This window comes from Aptenodytes forsteri, unplaced genomic scaffold (genome assembly GCF_000699145.1).
Source record: "Aptenodytes forsteri isolate BGI_AS27 unplaced genomic scaffold, ASM69914v1 Scaffold227, whole genome shotgun sequence".
Taxonomy (NCBI): Eukaryota; Metazoa; Chordata; class Aves; order Sphenisciformes; family Spheniscidae; genus Aptenodytes; species Aptenodytes forsteri.
The window spans coordinates 1,838,174-1,853,909 of record NW_008795365.1 but is presented as its reverse complement, the minus strand read 5'-3'; the positions used below and the strand labels follow the sequence as shown (position 1 = coordinate 1,853,909).

Sequence of the window (15,736 nt, the reverse complement as noted above, 5' to 3'; positions counted from 1 at the left end):
CCATCTTTTTTATAAGCCCCCTTTAAGTACTGATAGGCTGCAGTAAGGTCTCCTGAAGCCTTCTCTTCTCTAGGCTGAATAACCCCAACCGTCTCAGCCTTTCTTCACAGGAGAGGTGTTCCATCCCCCTCATTTTCGTGTCCCTCTTCTGGACCCGCTCCAACAGGTCCGTGTCTTTCTTATGCTGAGGGCTCCAGAGCTGGACGCAGTACTCCAGGTGGGGTCTCACGAGAGCAGAGTAGAGGGGCAGAATCACCTCCCTCGACCTGCTGGCCACGCTTCTTTTGATGCAGCCCAGGATACGCTTGGCCTTCTGGGCTGCGAGCGCACATTGCTGGCTCATGTCCAGCTTTTCATCCAGCAGTACCCCCAAGTCCTTCTCGGCAGGGCTGCTCTCAATCCCTTCATCCCCCAGCCTGTATTGCATCATTAAGTCAAGAAAAGGTCACTTATTATTCATGCAGTACTGGCAAATCATTCCCAATACATTCCAACCTATTTCACACTTAAGGCAAAAGCAAAGTTTAAGTTATAAACTTCTTTGATTTCTACTACTAAGCAAACTATCAATATACATCCACTTCATAGACTCACTCAAGAAACAATATTCAATCAGAATTTATTTTTTTTAAATTTAGCCAGTGATGGACACAGACGTTTTAAATTCCGTATCTGTAGGTCATACTAATAGTAAACAAAGCACATTATTCCTAAAGCCAACAACTACACCTAAGAGAAAAGACAGAGTTCAAACATATCTTAAGTGTAGCAAACTAAAGTGGGATCTGAGAAGCGTGAACCTTAGTGGTTATTATGAAGAATAATAGGAGTTTGAAAGAAACTCCTATTTAAACATGTTAGAGTGCTCTCCCAGCAATTCCATGGAATTCAACAAGTTAAATATTGCAGGCAATTATAAGCAATTAAAAACTTTCAAACAATTTAGAAAGCAACAGGAAATCAAAGTAGGAGTGAAGTTCCAACAGACAAATTTTACGTTATCCTGGAGTCTCACACAGAATATATTACAATAATCTAGTTCTGGAGAGACAAAATCTACATACTGCTTAAGTCAAAAAAAAAATATACGCAGCTAATTTAAAATGTAATTTCAACATACTCCAGTTCAAAGGAAAGGTTTTCCCAGCTGTTTCCATTTATTTCAATCTTATCAGAATTGCACTTCAGACAGTTATCTACCAAACTAATCTCCAGTTTCAAACACTTAGAATGTATAACATAGTTCAATGAAGCAAGCAGCAAAATATCCGTAGCACAAGTAATCCATTCGTAATTATTCCAAGTACTCTGCTCAGTGACATATACCAAGCATGAAAGTTGTCAATATACATTTCCAGCACCCAAAGTGAGATCGTCAGAAATGGAGGAAAAACTCCCACTCAGAAAGGAAAAACCCCAGATATATCAAGTGTAACGGAGAATCCAAGTGATCTAGACAACAGGTTTGATAATTTAACCTTCTGTTTTGTTAGAAGGAAACTTACTGACAAGACAGTATCTAAAATCCAAGCACGAAAGGACTGCGTTTAAGGAGTCTGGATTCCACAGCCAATGCCCTCCCACAACTTCCAGGCTTTTCATTCAATTTCTCCAGAGTTAATCCTACTGACCACAAGCCAAACAGCTCACTGTGTTGATATCAAGTGCCCTGCAATGCAGGAGAATGCAGAAGCCCTAAAGAAGCCCTTTATCCCCAAGACTTTACAAAAAAGAACTTCATATATCACAACCAAAGAAGGAAACTGCAATTGAGGACACCACAGATGAACGACAATGTTGCTTTTACAGATTGAGAGAGCTTAATTTCTTTCAAAACTGGACTCTTCCACATGCCTGGTAAATGCCCTTAAGCTTCTGGACTACTAGCTACGTTGGAAGGGTATGTTGAAATTTTTCCTCTGACAGATTATTCTACTTGGTAACAATAATAACTATGAACTGAAACATTAATTGAAACTTAAGTCTCTTCTATCCCAGGAGAGAACTTTGATAGCATGGCCCCTGGCTACTATGGGATCTACCTTCCCCTCTCTCTAGCTTTGACCACAGTCTCCATCCTGCAAAACTAAGTCACTGTAAATGAAAGTATACATTGCAGGGGGAAAAGAATAACAAGACTTGTTGAAGAGGAAATAGTTCATAATGTAAAATCACTTCACTGAAAATATCCTGAAGTAGCACTGTACATAAAGCTCAACAGACATTTCCCAACTACTTTCCATCCAATAGCATCTTAAAGAAGAATAGGATAAGAATCTTCCATTTTGTATACCAGTTACAAGGGCCATGCAACATTTGTTACAAAATTGCACTAGGAATGTTCCTACTACTGCCTTGCATAACAATTAATAACATGCTCGGCAATCCCATGTTTTCAAATGTTACGATTTACAGAGTTTTATTAATATGCCTACCTCCACTTGGTATGAAGCAGACCTGAGGCAGCTTCAGAATCTAAATAATCCGTAGCAGAGTAAGACGATCTTGAATACTCTCACTTCATAGAATCATAGAATCATTTAGGTTGGAAAAGACCTTTAAGATCATCAAGTCCAAGTGTTAACCTAACACTGCCAAGTCCACCACTACCCCATGTCCCTAAGCACCACGTCTACACATCTTTTAAATACCTCCAGGGATGGGGACTCAACCACTTCCCTGGGCAGCCTGTTCCAATGCTTGACAACCCTTTCGGTGAAGAAATTTTTCCTAATGTCCAATCTAAACCTCCCCTGGCACAACTTGAGGCTGTTTCCTCTCATCCTATCACTTGTTACTTGGGAAAAGAGACCGACACCCACCTGGCTACAACCTCCTTTCAGGTAGTTGTAGAGAGCCATAAGGTCTCCCCTGAGCCTCCTTTTCTCCAGGCTAAACAACCCCAGTTCCCTCAGCTGCTCCTCATAAGACATGCTCTAGACCCTTCATTCCACAGCCACCTCATCTCTACAAAAAGCTAGGCTGGCAGATATTCTTCCAATCTTCAAATTCTTCAAAGAGCACAAGCAAAAAAAAAAAAAAAGTACACTGTGAAGTCTCTGGCACACCTGCAGGTGAAGTATTTTTCTGTGCATCTCAATACAGTGCCTTCATACTAAACTAGAAACACTGAATACTTCATAACATTGCAAAGAAAGGTAGTAATACGAGGCAAACACCTACGGGCATGATTCATGCAACGTCTTCCCCTGAACTTACCAACTTAGACTTTGGGAAGCCCTTTTTTCTATTTTTATTTGTTAAGATCTAAATAATTTTCATTTGCCTAATAAAGTTATGTTTCTAAACATTTTATCACGAAAGCAATCTATTACTGAGGTGGGTTTTTTTACTCAAATACAGCTATAGTAATCTTTGATAATAACAAAGATCCTATTGGCAGAAGTTCGCACTGTCTAAAAAGAAAAACTTCCAACTCCTGATATCTTCTAAGTGGCTTTTAAAAGGAAATTAGAACATGCATTAAAATTGATAGAAAGTTATTTGGCAGCTTACAAAATCTACCCTCTGTACCAAAACATATACATTTTTTAGATCATGGATCTAAAGGATTATTAGATCCTTTTAAAACTTATTTTCAGCTGTTAGAACACAAAGTGATTAGATGGAAAAAATATTATCTTGATTAAAATGTCATCATCTAATACTTGGGGCACATAAAAATTATTCAAACAGCATTTATTCTCTTCATATCTAAACCAGGATATTGTTAGGGATTTGGTGCTTCTGTTGAGTTCAGCTGCCATGGTATCACAGTGACATAGCTCTTTAGATAACCTATACCCAATTCAATTAAAACCTCATAGCGATCACTATAGTTATCCATCACATCAAATTGCACTTAAAAGTAAATTAGGAACCAGTGCAGATCAGAGAGCATCAGTATAATGTGTTCTCTCTGCAAGTAACAAACACTGAAAACCAGCCATCTTCTACATCAGCTAAGATCTCCAAGCAATTCGAAGGCTTACCACATTTTAGAACATGCTGCAGAAACCCATTCCTGAGGTAATGAATTTAGATCGTTGATACAGAGCTTTTTTCTGAGCACAGGATACCCAGAAAAGCCTGAAGATCCTATTGCATTTTACAAACATTTAAGTACTGGGGTGGAGGAGGGGGGGTGTGTGTGCAAAAAATCTGCTGAAAAAATCTTAACTACCGTCCTATTGGTCTTCCTTAGGGGAAATAGGCTATATCATATTGTTTGTACAGGTGCATGACTGCATGGCACATGTTGATATTGTTTAAATAATTAAGATTCCTTATCAGAGTAAGAGACATGATGCAACTAAGATACTGCCCATGCAAAAGATGAATATTGACTTCTTTATGAGCAACAGAATCCGTTAGCAAAGTGATTTAGTAACATATGAAAGAAAGATCACACAAAAGAAAGATCATGCTAAACAAAAACCTTTTGCAAACATTTCACCATTTAACCAGTCATAATTGGTTTGGTGAGTTGAGTTAGACAAGAAAAAAAAGAGAGCTGAAGACCTCTAAGTCTGCCTACACAGGCAGTAAGACCAACTTTCATAGTGTAATTTTTTCTGCTTTAATACTACTAATCAGCCTCTGCTGTATTTTTAAGATGCACATGCACTGCCTTGGATCATGCTTTTCTCTCAAAAAAATAACTCCAAAAACTATCAGAACAGCACATGACATATTCAACCATAATCATATTTCATTGGGCTATATGAGCAGATGCTATCACTGCACACAAAAAAATCTGGAGTATCAGAGTTTATGCTTCCTTCTTCCATCTCCCCACGAAAGATATACTTTATCAAGGTCCAATATAAATCTAACAGCTACAGCTATGTAGTTATATTGCAATATATCATATTAATATTTCTAGAAGATAAAATACTTAGAGATTAAATGTATTAAAACATTGGTCTTGGTTTTATATATGCCATCAGCTATCAGGAATGTGCCCTTAATCCCTTTGAAACAACAGGGGGCAGAGGAAGGAGGAACCAAGGAGCTTTTATACCTTGAACCAGCAAGCTGGGTGTATGTGCAGGTAGTGGTGGTGGAGGGGTCATAAAAGTTGCTGGTTAATTAATTAATTTTTAATTGCAAACTTTTAAAAAGGTTGGGTGGCATTCCACCAACTTTAGAAAATTATACAAGAGCTAAACAGTATTTGAGTCAGTTAGTGTAAGTATTTTATGGTCTAGAAAATTTAGATTCAATAGAAAAAAGTTCTTAAGTCAAAGATAGATCTGACAAGAACCACCTAATTAGTTCTTTTACACATACTCCACTGACAATTCAGTTGCTTTACTAAAGAAAGAAGCATTTTTCAAGTGCTGCAAATTCTGTAAATTCAAAGGCATCAAGGAAAATCATGGAACCTATTTCACCTATTTTCACCTTGGAGCTACAATAATAGGGCAAATGCTTCATGTATGTGAGCAACGGATAAATGTTTTTAATACCTTCATGAGAGAGTAGGAAAGATCACAGTTTTTCCTACTTAGTCACATAATTCAAGAAAACATCTGACAAATGAAAGGAAGCACAGTAGCATACTTGCTTTATGGATAAACATGCACTCAATTCATACATGCCCCTTTGCATTTTAGGCATAGAGTGAGAGTCCTTTTAGATGAAAATGCTTTATTCAGGGGTGATATCACGGTTTCTCCAAGCAGAAGTCTTGTCTCACAATAGCATATGAGCACCTTTAACATCCTGATGTCACTCATTTGAAAGGGATAATAGACACAAGACTTCTCTCTTTTGGCTGGTTTAATTACCCCAACAGGATGCCAGGCCAGACTAGATGGTGCTTCTAGGTTCACTGTACTGTATGCATTTCTGATAAATGGGAAAAGAATAGATGACCTGGCAGAAGGCTCAGACAATAACATGTGATTTACAGGACATGAATGCAGCTACTATAAGATTTATCTGACATCCCTCTCCGATAGTGGACTGTTGAATATCCGATGGAATGATTTCTAGTCTGGAAAGTCTGCTACTGAGTAGCCATACACATTATTTATTTATTAGATGTTTTGGGTTGAAACCATTTTTAAATGATGCACTTCACAATGCTCAGCCATAAATTTAGTTTTAAACCCTAGAAGGGAGGTAGTGTTATTGGAATGTGTGTCAGACTGAATTAGGATGAGCAACACAACGCTTTTATAAAGTGGCCTTGAATGCAACGTCAATTCTTTCAAAAATGATATTAATGTCAAATAAGCAGGAACACTTTGCAGTAATATTAAATGAAGGATTTCTTTATGTTTTGATAGATTTATATAAATGTAAGCATACACACAGAGACACGTCTCAAAATGTAGCGTCTATCAAAAAATATGACTGTTTTTGTCTTAGAAAAAGCCTTTTGTCTGTATCTCAAACCACCTGTTTCTCTTTTTACCTTGTGTTAAACATAAAACAATATATCAACATGTAAACACAAAACTAAAACACAAAAGCAACGGTCTTTTTCCATATGCCTAAATAGATGAACCTTAAGCAAGAGAAGAAATTAACCATGTGTCACAAATAGTTTCACAGAATGGTATCTTTTGAATTTTTTTTAAAATCACTTCACCTGGGAAAGAGCTTTATTTTCACAGTTGTATGAAAAATTTACTTGTGAGATGTTACTATTCCATTTTGCACTTCTAAGAAAGGAAAAAACCATACTCCAGCCACAAATCTAAATAAACATCAGAAAAATTTCAGATGTTTCAGAAAAACAATCCAAGTGCTTACATCACATATACAGTGTTAAAAACAAATTTTCAGAAAGAGGTTAGCATAAAAAACATCAAAGATATTAATCAGAGCAATCTTTCAATTTCATAAAATGATGGCTGACAAATTTGTGAAGTTTTAAATCAAATTTGCAGATACTTACTTTGTAACTATGCCACATTATTTATGTGATTAAAAACTAGTTTTTGACCTGATCTTTTGATCTTTGGCACTTCATCCTCTCCATCTCCTCTTAAAAATTAATTAAAATTTTAGCAAAAGGATATCACTTCACTTCCCACCCTATCTCGGGCCAAAAAAAAAAAAAGAAAAAAAGAAAAAAAAAATCAATCAAGCTCAACCCCATCTCCTCCCAGTATCTGTAAAATGTCAGCTTGAAATTCAATTTCATATCATTCAAGCTTTCATGTAGCAAAAGACAGTTCACTTCTTAACAAAATAAATCACTTCTGTGATTGCCATGCTGACCTCTTTGAATTAGGAAAATTCAAAGTGAAAAATGTAATTATCACCCCAGAACAATCTGTATACATCTGGAGCTAATTTTAGATTCATTTCTCACATCATTTTTCATATTCTGCCAAAAATTACAGCTGCTATGTAACTTTAAAAAGACTTTAAGGTCTTTGTGACTTTATTGGTTTATTTCTACTATTTCACAAAGAACCTCCTCAGTCTCTGCAACTAGCACTGCTAAGCAATCACGATATCCTCAATTTGATTAGATTAGCATTAAATGGCATTGTGACACATATGACAAATAGATGCATTAGAGCACGTCATTTATTCCTTATCCTTTCCACTTCCCAAAACCAAACAAGTGACATACAGTACAGCGCACAACATGATTTTAAAAAAGATTAGATTACCCTACCAAAAGAAGGAAAGAGGTCAACCACTAATTATTGATACAAGCAGCATGGATACCAAAAACTAATTTTTAAAATGGTAATACCAAGCTGTCTGGCACATATTTAATACTCAGATTAGTTTTACTCTAACATATTAACGAATGAACAGTAAAACTTGTATATGGATTTCTTGGTAGCAAGGTTTCTTTTCTAATTTAAATCAGCAGCAAATTCGTATTCTAGAAGTCACGAACAATATCGACTTGCAGTATTGCCATATGTAAAATAACCATCTCTAAATTCCAAAAGTTCCATAAGGAATATTAAATTCCTTTCAGGACAAAAATACATTATACTTCCTGAGGAAGATGGAAAAGTAGATGAGCAAAGTTCTAGATACATTCATTAATAATAAGCTCACTAGAAAACATAACTACTCTTCACTAGTTCATTGTAAAATCTATTAGGTGTAATCTCCAGAAGTAATTGTTCTTATTGCACTTTATTGACAATGCAGACTATCGATTTTTCACACCTTCTATGATTCTTTCATTTGTATTCATGAAATGTCTATCAGCACACTCTAAATAAATTTGGCAATATAGGCACTAAAACGAATAAATCGATGTGAAGAAACATTAATTTTGCATTATCCTTATTCGTCAGGCAAGCAAACCATAAGGGTTGTAAATGAAGGTCAAAGGTTTTGAAATGGGTCAGAACCCTTGACCTCTAGACCAATACCATTCCCATTAAAAAAGGCTATTTTAAAGTTTTAAGTAGGGGAATTTACTACCAGAAAGGTATCATTTTTAAGGCACCAAAAGAAAGGCTCAATAAAAACAGTCTTCCATTTAATTACAAAAAAGAAAGCAAGAAACCCAAAAAGAAAATCGAATTAATATAGCATATACAATTTTAAGTAAGTTCCTTAGGCTCTGGCTCTTTTCTAACCACAGGAACAGGCAATTCTCAGGTTCTTAAATATCTAAAATCACTTTGCCTTTAGGAATGTAGAATGACCCAAACTGCTGACAACCAGGGTTGCTTTCTTAAATTTTTCTCAAATTCTTAGTACTTGTCAAATCAATTAAGAATGACAGGGTTTCAAAAGTATTTATCACTCATTTCATAAATTCTATACAAAAGGAAAAATTCTATTCATCCCAGAGGATTCGGCATGCCAAGATGCAGAAATCAATCTGTTTCTATAACCTTAATATTTTATTGATCCTATTTTGTCTTACAAAAATGACAGCATAGAATGACGTAGGCACACCACCATCAAGGTTATGTAAATGTTCAATAGTAAGGTAACATAAAACCCTTAGTATCTTCTCTCTCCTGAGTAGACACAATTACTATGAATTATTATTTTTTTTTAATCAAAAGGCCTTGCACATAATCTTTTTACCTATTACACATAACCTTTAAATTTAAGTCAAATTTGAAGTAAAATTTTAACTCTAATTTCTATTGTGCTCAAAGACAGCAATTTCAGACAACGTTGTTACCTAAACCTCACCTGAGAGCAAAGAAGCATCACCAGCTCCACAACTGAACTGCTAGATTTCATGCACACAAGACCTACAAAAGGAAAAAACAGTATACATAAATGCATGCTTATATGGCACCAGCTGTTAACACGAACTATTTTGAAGTGCAATAGATAGAAGCATTTTGACAATCAAAAGAAAGCTGAAATTCTCATACCACTTCCAGTTAAATTTTGTACTTCATCAGCACAAAATAAAAGTATGTATCTGAGAGGGAGATCATAAATTCCATGCCTCGCATCTAAAGATGCAGCTAATAGTAATACATTACCTCCATTATTCACAGTTTCATAAATGTTTGTATGTCAAAATGATCAGAAGTGTGGTTAACATATGTTATATTAATCCACTGTATCTACATTTTGCTATTTCTTGAAGGATTGGGTCATTATATATGCAGAGAAGGGAAATGGCTTTATGACCTTTGCTTTCTCCATTGCGCGTTCTCCTTTCAGCCCCCAGCTATCAATCAAGTTTCCATTTTGTTTCATGGCAGCAGACATCCCAAACACTCTTATTAGTACTTTGACCCTTAACCCCACACTAAACCTTAGCAGAAGTGCAAGCAGTAACCTATTATATATTCTCAATTGTTTATAAACTAATTTGACTATTGTTGTTATTATTATTATTTGTATTCACATTTTGTTTTGGGTTTGTCTATGACTGGTTTTTAGGTCCAAAAATTGGTTTCGTGTGTTTATTTTTGTCTAGACAGTTCATACACTCCAAATAATTTTCCTGCTTTTTTTTGATCATCCAATCTATGAAATACTCATCTCTCTGTGTATATAGTCTATACTACAGTCAAAATACTTCGAAACCAGACTATCTTTTCTTTATCTTCAGACAAGAAAAAAATGTAACTAAATAGGACATTTACTTCCCTGGCAAATAAAGCTTTGAGAAAAATCTCTTTCCTGTTATTCTTATTAAATGAATGAAATAAATTTGTTCACAAGGCAGCTTCCATTAAAATGTTTATCAGCTAAAGCGATGCCCACATGTATAATCAAAAGTAGAATCCCATCTTTTTCAGTCTTACAGAAGACAATTCATATACTTCTTCCTGCCACTTCTTCCTATCTCAAAAGGTAGGCAAGCTAAACTCCTAAACTAAATAATTTCAGTGAAGTTTAATGAAGTCTCAATTTTTATATCAGCAGTCTTCAGGAAAACACTTATCAATGTTTGATACTCAATTGTGTTTCTGACAATGTTAACCATATTCAGCACTACATACAGGATGCCTGTCCTAATCCACAAAACAAGTAGTTTCAAAAATGTTTTAAAACAAGAACTTTAATTCCCCAGGAAGCAACTAGCTCTATTAGAGCAAATACAGCTCATGTGCAAGCAATCAGCTCAAGTTAAGCAATCATGAGCTTCTAACATGGGAGTGCTTCATTAACTGGAAGCTGCAACAAGCTCAGGCTCTAATTCAATACACTGCTTTAACTGGACAAACCCTGCAATTTTCACTCTAAAAATCAGTAGACAAAGCCATTTATATGATATAACCAAATTACGAGAAAATTGAAAAACTGGTGTTCACGACTATATTCAGTGTTCCAATAAACATGATTTTTTAAATTGAGGACATTAATGTCTGCGTTGCAGAACTGAGCCTCATTTTTAAACAGAGAGAAACCCACCAGTAGAAAGAAAACTCAAATCATCTCAAGCTCAACCATTTTAAGCCAACACCAGGAAGAGCCATGATCGTTGTTGTGCACCTGAATCTTCATCTTCTCAGAAGTACCAGAGAATTCTTCTCAATACTGACAATGTATTCCTCTTATCTGTATGACTGCCTTCCAATTAGAAACCAAAAAGACAGAAGCAGATTCACATGCAAGAGATATAGCAGGAGAGCATGTTACAGTGTAATTCCCAAGAAGCCTTCTGTTACAGTATCACAGTAAAAATGCAAGGTCTTTGTACTTTCTACACTATACTCGACTTTGTATCGAAGTGTTGACCCTGACACCAAGTTTTCTTTTAAAGGCTCACAAAACACATTTCATGCACCAGCTTCTATGGGACAATTCCCTGGAAGAGTTGGAAAACTAAGGAAGAGACAACAGCAGTTAGTCCCACATAATGAGATATAGGAAACTATGAGATGAGATGGAGGTGAAGAGGTAGCAGATGACCTCAGAGGACTAAAGACAGAAGGAACAGGAGGCAGTGAAATCCAGTGGACAGCACTGTGTGGGAAGGCAGGAAGAAAGCTTCTAAGGCAGAGCCAGCAGAAAAAAAATATAGAAATTTTGAGTCTCCAAGGTAAAACAAAGCACACATAAAAAAACCCCTTTTTTTTTAAATGGAAACTTACTTGTACCTTCTATCAGCAACTCCTGCCCATGGCTGCCCAAAAGAGTCCGAGAAAGAAAGGGAGCAAAATCCACAAAAATCTCTCTCAGAAGTGGGGCAGCTTTTTCCAAAGCATGTTCAAGCCTGTCTGTAATACTAGTAGAGAGATACACATCATTAACAAAAAAAAGAAGGAAGTTGCTGAAATTTTGTAGAAAGGAGTATAGTTTTTCACAATGTTTAAGTGATACACATGTATAAGAAGGAACCAGTAATCCTACACTCATATTTTCCCAACCCTTCATCAGCAAAACAACATTCTTAAGTGATGTGGAATCAGAACATCAACTGTAATATCAAAAAAGTGAGCCACAGCACAGCTGTTCAAATGTTCAATTGAAGAAGTTACCTCATATTTGAAGCAGAATCCTCAGGCACTGAAGAAACTGTAGGGACAGATGGCAATTTTGAATTAGATGATCCCCTTCCTACAAGAGAAAGTAATAAATAAATGAATTATATAAGAAAACATGCCAGAGGTTAGACAACTGCACCAGAAACCTAAGCCTCAAGCTCAACCTCTGAGAAACCATGGTTTTCAAGTGTGTGTGAGGACTAGGTAAACCCTTTCACATCTTTGTACCTCAAACTTTTTTTGTTATTAGACTCCTATTTACTTACATTCATATTTACCAGGGATGCCATGGCAAGCTTTTTAAATTTTGCTCTACCACAAATAGAAAGTAATTCAATGAAGCCTTGCCGCTTGCTTTGTGAAGGCAGACTAGACTGCAGTGGTCCCTTCTGGCCTTATAAGCCATGATTCTCTCTGAACAAATTTAAGAACACTTGCAGCCTTAAGGAGTGAATACAAATAACATCTTACACCCTTAATACTCCTGTAGTGTACTAATATATACTAATACTAATATATAATATATATACTAATATAAAGCCAAATGGTAACATTTTAAAGCATCTCTTTTGGTTACTGGAAGTGCTCATCCAATTTCAAGTAACATGCACAGAAAACCCTTAATTTTTTGTCTAAAATGAAAACATATTTGTGTCAAAACGAAGCAGAATACAAAATGAGTGGGTATTTTCAACAGCCTGGCTTAAATTTTTGCAACACTGGGACTCTGACAAAGACAGCTATGATAAAATTCTCCATTGCACTGCCAGCATCATTAGCATGATGGCAGTGGTATAACCTCATTTATGAGTTATTAACTTTGCCACATCAATTATTCAAAGGTTGATAGGGAAGACTGGGTCATTTATGTATCCTACGCTTACAAAAAAAAAAGCAATTGTGTTATGTCAAATTGACACTACATGGCTCTCATCAGCAGAGTAGGAATCTGTAAATACTAAATTCTGTTGTTCAGTATATAAAGAGAAATGCAACCTCCATACTGCAGTATGGATTGGTATTAGCAATGATGAAGAGGGGGTAAGCAAGACAGCCAGAGATTTCACAGATATTTGCTGCCAGGATAGGAATGGTGACTCACAAATCTTGCATTGCATTCCTAACTATAGAGAGGAATGAATCTTAGCAGACAGATTTCTGTGCATTTCCCAAGAGCATGACTGCTTCTAGTTCATCTGCAATCCTATCTCTTTCCAGCCTTAGACCCTGTCCTATTCTCTTTCCTCTCACCTCGCCCGTTTCAGATTCTTATGCTGCTGGAAAAGGGGGAAGAAAAAAAAAAACCCAAACAAAAAAAACAGAAAAAAGCATGAAAGAAAAGAGTTTAATCATTTCAGTTCTCACATCTACCTTAGCAAAGACATGACCCTTTTCAGAACTGTAACTATAGAAAAATTGCTGATCATCCCACCTACACTGGAGCAAGCTCATTTAAATGCAACCTGACTGGAAATAGGCTGCTAAGATCTTGAAAGTGTTTACCAAAATGTGTTAACTCCAACTTTTCAAAGTCTTTCTACTTAACTGAAGTGGAACAGATTTGTAAAAAGATGGCGAAGACAGATCCCTGAGATACTAAGTTTATTTCTCCTGTCAAATTTCAAACTTCTGCTCCAAAACACTGGCATACAGAGCTTCCCCCCAGAAATGCTGGGGTTTTGTGGGTTTTTTTCCTGTCTGGGGAAAATGTTTTTCTCTAATCTTGCTTCAAAGGCAGCACAGAAACTAATAAATTAAACTACTGCATCAAAATGGTGAAAAGTTTTGCTCTTATTTCTTTTTATTTCTTCATACATGGGAAATATCTTTGTGAACGTGATTCGCTGATGCTTTTCATAAATTCAACATGAAGCCCTTTTTTTGACTTTTGTATGGGATGACGAGGTCAGAGAAAAATTTTGAGTGGGCCATACAAAATGGAGGACAAGAAAGTGGGGAACAAAGAGTTAGCTGAAAGCAAGGTGGAATCTGAATCTTCTGGGCATTGTTTCCTAAACAATTTATCTAATAAAGGCAAATCAAAGATATATTTCTGAAAACTTCAATGGTGATGGCTAGATTCTGTAAATATTTTCAGTATTTTCACAGATATAATTCCATTTCTTTAAGATCTAGTTTTACATAGTCAAACCACCAAAAAGTATTTTGGGTATTCCCAAAGGAAAAACAGTCAAATGATGTGCCAAAAATTAGAACAGAGCCTCCTGTACAGAAAAACAAAGCCCACAGAGGGCAACAAGCCACATGATTCAGCAGTTCCAAAGACTCCAGTTGTTTGTGGGATACTTAATAGCTACAGTCTTTTTTTCTGCCCCCCCCCGCCCCCTACATTCATACTTAAGTATGAAGTAAAGTGCATACTTAAGTATGCACAGTATGCTGCCTGTTGGATTAAGACTTTAAAGCAATTATTTCATTTTCATGACAAACTTTATATGTAAATAATTTCACTAGAATTCCCAGCTTTCTCCTTAAAGTCCAATATCCCTATTCTCATTAAACAAGTCCCTCTAACTTGAAAATATTCTGAAGTCCACATGCCCAGTTAGTGGACTTAAACCCATACACCGTCCATAAGGGGAAATTAGCGCACTGATCTGGGTAGTTCAACAGAAAACTGAAATGGCATCCAAAGCCTTCAAAATAAGAAAGTCCTCTCAACATGCAGATTGCACATGCAGAATGTCTTGTTATATAAATGCTTGCATGCTTTTTACTACATATAGAATCTGTGACCAGTAATCCACTAATTATTGTGTATATTAGAAAGTCAAAAGTATATACAATTAAAATCCCACCATATTAAATGCATGGCAAAATCAAGGATCACTTCATCAGTAAAAAAATAAGACTTTAACAGTGCAGCATAGTAGCATGAGTTTTACATTTAAATGAGATTAAAATAATTCAGTGCAATACATAGGCCACAAGCAAAATAACTGAAGGAAAAATTAGAAAAAAATTGAAGGGAAACATCTGCAAGGACTATGAAAGGGCATAATAGCCATCACGAGGCTAACAGACATACACTCAATCCGGGGTAACTTGGGGGTTTTGTTGTTTGTTTTATTTTGTGGGATGGGTTGGATTTTTTGTTTGGTTTTCTGTTTTTACAGACAATGGCACTGGTAAAAATGGTTAGAGTGGGAGGTAAAGGAAATCACCAACAACACAGGACATGATTTTTTTTCCTCTAGAAATCAAAACAAATTGTGCATAACAGATTAGGTACAAATGTAAAACTCTATGAAGTTTTAAGTTAAAATCAACTTTTAAATATAGACATAACAGAAAAAGCACCGATAATTTGAATTTGACAACAGCATAAGGCAGGCACCCATATAAACTGATACTCTTTTTGAAGATTATGCAAGGATATTTATGGCCTGAATTTCTTCAAGCTTATCATCACCTAAATCCACATTCCAAACTCAGATATATTTCACTAAAAGGGGTGAATCTCAGATTTACCACAGCTGAGAATTTCAGGGGTTTTTTAGATAGGATTAGGCATACTGATTTTTGCATTCAAATTTTGTTTTGTGGAAGTACTTTTTTGACTTTATTTAACTCAGAAGTGGCTTTTTATTCTACTATTTTTCCTGCCTTTAGTAAAAAAAGAAGAAAATATTTCAGTAGCATATTTTCATCCACAACACACATGTGGGTAAGTGCAGTAGCTACTCAAACATGTGGAACTGGACTGACTTATCTCTTCCTTATCCTTTCACTGATAAACTGGCTCCTTCAAACTGACAGTTTTACAGACATTTGCAAGAACATAAAAGAAAATGCAAATAGATCATCTG

The 15,736-nt window shown here is 35.9% G+C and overlaps 1 protein-coding gene across 1 annotated transcript in view; it reads right to left on the bottom strand.

Annotated features, from left to right (window-relative positions):
• LRBA (LPS responsive beige-like anchor protein) overlaps positions 1-15,736 on the bottom strand; it is a 423,640-nt gene that overhangs the window by 295,842 nt on the left and 112,062 nt on the right. Inside the window, exons 31-33 of the mRNA XM_009280244.2 lie at positions 11,901-11,975; positions 11,514-11,647; positions 9,145-9,206 (exon numbers count right to left, since the gene is read on the bottom strand). Coding sequence (XP_009278519.1) covers positions 9,145-9,206; positions 11,514-11,647; positions 11,901-11,975 — 271 coding nt within the window. The remainder of the gene's footprint in view (positions 1-9,144; positions 9,207-11,513; positions 11,648-11,900; positions 11,976-15,736) is intronic.